The sequence below is a fragment of the Cyprinodon tularosa genome, unplaced genomic scaffold (assembly GCF_016077235.1).
Source record: "Cyprinodon tularosa strain WSP-4 unplaced genomic scaffold, ASM1607723v1 ctg849, whole genome shotgun sequence".
Taxonomy (NCBI): Eukaryota; Metazoa; Chordata; class Actinopteri; order Cyprinodontiformes; family Cyprinodontidae; genus Cyprinodon; species Cyprinodon tularosa.
The window spans coordinates 226,300-233,220 of NW_024039617.1; the positions used below are offsets into that span (position 1 = coordinate 226,300).

The following is a 6,921-nucleotide window of genomic DNA, read 5'->3' on the forward strand; positions in this document are numbered from 1 at the left end:
AGCTCAGAACCCCTAGTTTAGCTTGGGAAGGCTAGCTTAGCTCAGTCTGATGCCTCAGCTAGCTTGGTCTTTTCTAATGTCGCCCCATGTTAGCCTCTTAGCTTCAACCCTTCTTTGCAAATGTATAAAAGGAGCCTTTTCTTTTAAAGGGATTTCTTTGTAACAGTTTTTTACGAATTGAGGATTAAAACATGTCAAAGTTTTAAATATTCTGATGTTTTATTAGTTGTGTAAAATGACGTTGCAGCCATTACTAAGGCGAGGCGTTAAAAGGCAGCAGAAGGCGATGAAGGACCGATTTCCACCAAATAAAGCGGAACTCTCAGCGTTCGAGGCTCTTTGTTAAATAAAAGGCTTAGAAAAGAGTTAATAACATTTTTAGTATGGAGCTAAATCACTCTGTTTTCCCAAATACACGTTCAGACATGAACACAACAAGATCTAAAGTGGTCCCACATGGAGTATTTATGATTGGTTGCAAACAATCACTGCTTAAAAAAATGCATCTGTGTATCGAGGAACGACAGAGAAGTTCAAAGACCACTGGTGCTTTGAAAATTAATCTATAATTGTTTATGGAGCAGAAATGCTTTGGCGAATCGTGTGACGTGGCTGAGGATCTATCTCGTGTGTGTGTGTGTGTGTGTGAATCACACGTGTGTATTGGTGAAAACAGACAGATCTGACTCCATATTTTAGGTCCAGTGATGCGTTCTGAACCAGGTGGACCAAAGTGGGGGAATGAGGTCATCACTTTAACATCATTATAGTTTCAGACGGATTTCTATTTATTTCTCAGTTTATAAGCAGCTTCCACTAAAACTGATTTAAATTGATAAAAGGTTCAAAAATAGGCTTTAGATGATCAGAAATTACTTTAATCTAGGAAATAATTTCCTAAATGTAAAATCATTGATTTGTCCTTTAAAGACGGTTCATGTTTCAGAGTAACAGCAGAAGAAGAAGATCTCCTTAGTTTAAAGATTCTCTTTCAAACATATTATTCTGCAGTCCAGACATGTTTCCTTTCATCCTGCTATAAGCACCGCTGCAGTAAACGCTGAAACATTTACAAAAATCATTTCATTAGAATCATTTTTATGTTATAAACACAGAATCTAGAAAAACAAAATGGCGGCGTTGCTGTGAAACCGCTCTGATCGCCGTTTGGAGCAAACGGAAGATCTGAGCAGAACTTCTTCTCTGCAGCGCCGGAAGGATTCGGCTCTGAACGGATAAAATCATGGCGGAACTTTGAGCCGCTTCAGGACGCCCACAACATCACACCCCCTCTGCTGTACTGCGGCGTCCGTCCTCCACTGGTTCTCACTCCTATTTTCAATCCTACGAAAACTGAAATTAAAACAGTTTTTCTTCTTTGAAATAAGGAAAGAAACTCTTTCACATCACAGATAATTGAAAGAGTCCACGTTTAGAAGAAATGCGTTCAGGTTTGGGCCGAACCACAGCGGAGGGGTCAGCCTAAATTAGGTAATCCCAGCATCTGCCCCAGATTATACAGGTACATGAAAAATCTCCCATAGGGATTATGACATCGTGACGTTCTCCACAGCGGCGTTCTGCTGGGAGGTCCTTCAGGCCGTCTAGTCCAGGACCTGGATGTTGGCTTTCTTCTTCCCTCGCTCTCCGGGGAGTTTGAGGTTCTGCTCGGTGATCTCTGCGCCGACGTCATCAGAGTCCGACTCCGACGTCTCCTCCGTGTCTTCGGATTCGCTGTCCGACTCGTTCAACTCCACCACAGCGACGTCCTGGACAGATAGGAGACAGAGTCTGGATTCACACCTGGACCGTACGCACAGACGGCGGCCATCTTTCCCATCACACAGACACTGTTCTCCAAAATAAAACTATTCTGAATTGTTTAATCTCTGTTTAACACTAAAATGAATGTTATAAATGTTTAAACTCCATGAAATGCCTCCTGAAGGCTGACGGCCGCTGCCACCACGGCCGCCGCCGCCGCTCAGAGGATCAGCAGAAGTCATGGAAAGCTTCAGTTTACAGAAATCACTGAAACGCCTCATTAATCCTCAGATTGGCTTCTGCTCCAAACACCAGCACCATCTAGTGGCCACATGTAACCCTACACCTGTTTCAATCAACAGGACAGAACAAGTGAATGTATGGAGTAAACTTTGTTCCATTATTGTTGTGAGCAAAGAATTCGTTCTAAAACTGGACATTTCTTTAAAAAAATAAAAAAAAATGCAAAAAAAAAAAAAATGAATTGAAATCAATCTCACTGTTTTCTGTGGTTTTTCATAATTATTTCAAACATTATTTTACTTAGTTTTTATTATTTGTTTAATCCCTTCTTCCAGTTTTTCATTTTTAAGTATTTTTTTTTTAATAGCAATTTGGAAAAAATCCAGAAATTAAACTTTTAAAAATGTTTTGATCAAAAAAGGTTTTAAGAGCAGTATTATTGCTTTAAAAAAAAAAAAAAAGGAATAATTGGGCCGAGTTAAAAACTTTTCTACATTTTAGTAAAGTGCAGGGTTTGTAAATATACTGATTTGAGGACGATTGATCTCCGTTTATTTAAAGCAGAGCAAATACTTCAATACTTTTTTACCACTACAACGTCCAACTGCTTTGTTTTATCTTTACGTGATTTATTTTATTGTTTTAATCCTGTAGAGCAATTTATTAATATAATAAACCTGGCTTGCCTTTCGTTAGCGCCCTGCTAATAGCATCCTGAGGTTTTTGTAACCGGGCCTCAGAAATCTGACATCAGAGCTTCTAAACAGGCAGAAACTTGATCTTCTTAACATCTGCTGTTAGAAAAAACGCTTCCCAGAGAAAAAAAACATCCTAAAGTCTTTATTTTCTGATTTCTTTCTAAGATCAAAGCCGTTTTTCCACGATTGGCTCTTTTAACGCCACTAGCTGCAAACGCCACGTCTCCATTTTAAACAGCAGCCTCAACGCAGAACAAAAACATTTTATGGATTTTTTCAAAAACTTTGCAGAATTTTTTAATAATATTTTCTTTTTATTCAAAACCTTTTAAAGAATCAAAGATGAGTTTTCTTTCTCCGTTAAACGACTTTTATCTTCATGTTGCGTTTAAACTTGGACGACTTTTATCGCCATGTTGCGTTTAAACTTGGACGACTTTTATCGTCATGTTGCGTTTAAACTTGGACGACTTTTATCGCCATGTTGCGTTTAAACTTGGACGACTTTTATCGTCATGTTGCGTTTAAACTTGGACGGCTTTTATCGTCATGTTGCGTTTAAACTTGGACGACTTTTATCGTCATGTTGCGTTTAAACTTGGACGACTTTTATCGTCATGTTGCGTTTAAACTTGGACGACTTTTATCGCCATGTTGCGTTTAAACTTGGACGACTTTTATCGCCATGTTGCGTTTAAACTTGGACGACTTTTATCGTCATGTTGCGTTTAAACTTGGACGGCTTTTATCGTCATGTTGCGTTTAAACTTGGACGACTTATCGTCATGTTGCGTTGAAACTCAGAACTTATCGTCTTATTTGAAACTTGGACGACTTTTATCGTCATGTTGCGTTTAAACTCAGAGAACTTATCTTCATGTTGCGTTCACTGTGTTTCTAAAACAAACAGCGTTCCGAACGTTTCTTAAAGTGCAGCAGTGATCGGATGTGGACGGCGAGGGAATAAAAGCTAAACTCACCATCTCTATGATGCTTTCAGCCTGGTCCACATTCTCTATGTCAAAGCGTCCCTCAGGAGCCGCCGCCATCTGCTGCTGGAGCTTCTGATTGGCTGCGGCCATCTGAGGCAGAAAGCTCTGCAGGCGCTGCAGGACTGACACCAACCAAACAAACATGTCATCCCTCTGATCCTTCGCTCACGTTCATTTATGGTCTGACATCACAGGACGGAGTCTCACCGCTGCTTCTCGGAACTCGCTCTGTCTGCAGGGACCCGGCGGCGGCAGCGGCGGCTCTGGGCTTCAGGAGGAGCTTCTCACTGAGACCTGAAAAATTAGAACAGCTGATTGAATAGAAATAGAAGCTTAAATAGGAATAAAACAATAAAACCCAATAAAGACAGAAGCAGAGCATCGTGTTTAATAAACTGCTGGGCTGAATTACCCAGAAATCAACAGGAGGAAGAATAAAGAGGCTTTAGAAATCTGACTGCTTTCAAACCAGAACCTGATGTTTCATAAAATAAAATAAAAACAGAATAAATTCCAACAATCAGATTATTTTAAAAAGAAGCCTCTTTATTCAGAGTCTCATTCTGACCCCCTGCAGCACAGACCTCTACAGAGCTAGCTGCCTGAAGCTGCAAAGACATTTTCAACATTTACCAGATTCTACAGAACCAGATCAGAACCTGAACCAGAACAGATCAGAACCAGAACAGAACCAGAACTAGAACAGATCAGAACCAGAACTGGAACCAAATCAGAACCTGAACCAGAACTAGAACAGATCAGAACCAGAACAGAACCGGAACCCTGACTGATTGGACTTTATTAGATTTATCAAACTAGATTTTCATCCTTGTATCAGGAAGTTAGCCGTTTAGCAGCTAAGGTGCTAACAGCAGATTTTAACAGGCTAATGTTGAAATAATTTACTTTAAAATAATCCGTTTGTTTCTAATCCTAATCCCCGTAAATCTCCGTTAGATTGTAATAAAAGTTTAGTTCCGCATCCAGAGGTTGATGAATTAAACATTAAAGTATTTCAGAAACATTCAGACCTCCGCCGCTTCCAACCGATAATAAGGATCCAGAATTTATTTTCTTTGAGTTTAAATCCATTTTAGAACATCAGACTTTTCCACTGGGCGCGTGCTTCACATGCAGCGACACACTTCCGGTCTGCACTAGTAAACACCCCCCCCTCTTCTTCTTCTTTCTCAGTTTTACTGCATAGCGACCTCTAACGGTAGGTTTTATTAGCGCCATCTGCTGGAGTCTGAACCAGAGCGTCTCCCTTTAATCTAAATTATTATAAATAAAAATGTTTAATTCCTTTAAAAATATTAAAACTGATTTATTTATATTATGATGAACTGATATTTTATAAAGTTTTAATGTTTCTATATCATATTTCCTAATTTCTTGTTTCAGCTTCTCTCTACTGACTGTAAACTTTTAACTATTAATTTTTAATGTTCTAATGTTTCCAGACTCACAGCTTCCGGTTGGATGTTTACTATCAAATGTAAACTTTTATTTAATCCAGTAATTCCAAGCTGTAATCTTGTCATTACTGATATTATTTCCATATTTCCTACTTTCTTTTGTGTATAAAATAAATGACTAACTTTAGTTCCTTCTTCCAACAATAGTTTCTATTCAGAATTAATTTGCTCTTAATAATTAATTATGATTAATTAATTAATATCATTATTATTATTATTTATCCTCTTCCTTCTTCTTCTTTATGGGTTTTTATCGGCGGCTGAAAACCAACGAAATGCTGCATTACCGCCACCTACTGGCATGGAGTGTGAATCTGATTGGCTGCTAATACAAAACAAAACAAGATTCAGATCGTCTCAATAACATTGATTAATCTGAGATGATGACAAAACAATTAAATAACACTTTTCTCTTGGGTTTCTAATGATTTATGTTAAATAAATGTCTATTCTTTCCTTTTAAAGGCTTTGAAGCATTTTGCTACTTTTTACGTCTCACAGTGTTTTGGCGCCCCCTAGCGTTCAGAAAGACATATGAAGCTAAATAAAAATATTTTAAACTTCAAATCTTGGCTGAGATCATTTAACAAAGAAACAATCACTAAAGATGTTTGTTGTTTTTGTTTTTCTCGCTGCAAACCAATTATCTATTAGCAAAGACAGCTAAAACAGTAGGAGGCATCACTCTGATATTTATTTAAAGGAAAGATCGCTATCTTCTAATTGGAAGAGTTTTGTTCTTATTTTAAGGCTGAAATTAAACACAAAGGTTGGCTTCTTTGTTTAAGGTTTTTCATTAGTCTTTTTGTTCAAATCAGTGTTTGAGCTGATTTTAATAAAGAAATAAGAATATTATGTTTAAACACGAGTTTCAATAAAAATTGTTTCCTGTGTGAAATTTAGCCCCACAGATAAAAGGTGAATGACTTGAAAACCAACTATTGTTTATCTAATATAAAACAAGTAGCATATATTTTAATAAAATGTTTATGACTTCAGAAACTCATGTTAAAAATGTTATTTTTATATATGACGTTATTTGGAATTTAAATCTGAAATATAAGAGATTAAGGCCCCTGATGCATTTGCAGTATCTCCCTTTTCCACTGCAGATAGAAAACCAAGTTTCCTCATGAAGTAGATCCGTTTCTGTCCTTAAAGGTTAATCTGGTTATTTTGCTCTAAATTGATGCATCATCAGTATAAAACAGATAAGATGCAGAAATATGAACTGATAAAGAGCAGAAACCACCAGCTGGCTGGTGGTTTCTGCCAGCCCCCCAGGGCGGTTCTAAACGGGGGGCAACACGGGGCCCCTATAGAACTGCCTCTGGCCCCTGAACTGAAAGCTGCACTGTAAATATTGAAATAAAGTCTTTTTATATCTTGCTTTAAGTGCTTCTATGGTTCGTTAAAAAAGGTGAAATTCTTAGTTTTATTAAAGTGGAAAAAAAACAAAAGATAAAATAAAGATATTCTTTGGAAAATGACTTGAATCTATATTTATGATTCAGAAACATTTGAAATGAAAATGATCCATTTAAATCAATTCAGAATTAAAATGAGTAAAACTGATGAAATCTTTGTTAAAACAGGAGTTTAAAGAGAAAATTATGTGAAAGGGATCAATCAGGTCGCTAGTGAACAGCAGCTCGGTACAGCTGGTTAGTGTCATGGCGTCAGAGCACCTGGGAGGGGGCGTGGCCAGAACTCCTCACCAGGGAGACGTCCAGGAGGCATCCTAAC

The 6,921-nt window shown here is 37.8% G+C and overlaps 1 protein-coding gene across 1 annotated transcript; it reads right to left on the bottom strand.

Annotated features, from left to right (window-relative positions):
* Nucleotides 1-989: 989 nt before the first annotated feature.
* Nucleotides 990-4,881, bottom strand: cunh12orf45 (chromosome unknown C12orf45 homolog). The gene is made up of 4 exons (XM_038272934.1): nucleotides 4,729-4,881; nucleotides 3,905-3,991; nucleotides 3,686-3,819; nucleotides 990-1,769 (listed from the first exon to the last, which is right to left on the bottom strand). Exons 1-4 carry the CDS (start codon nucleotides 4,787-4,789, stop codon nucleotides 1,605-1,607), a joined length of 447 nt encoding a protein of 148 aa, XP_038128862.1. The 5' UTR covers nucleotides 4,790-4,881; the 3' UTR covers nucleotides 990-1,604.
* Between the last annotated feature and the right edge of the window lie 2,040 nt (nucleotides 4,882-6,921).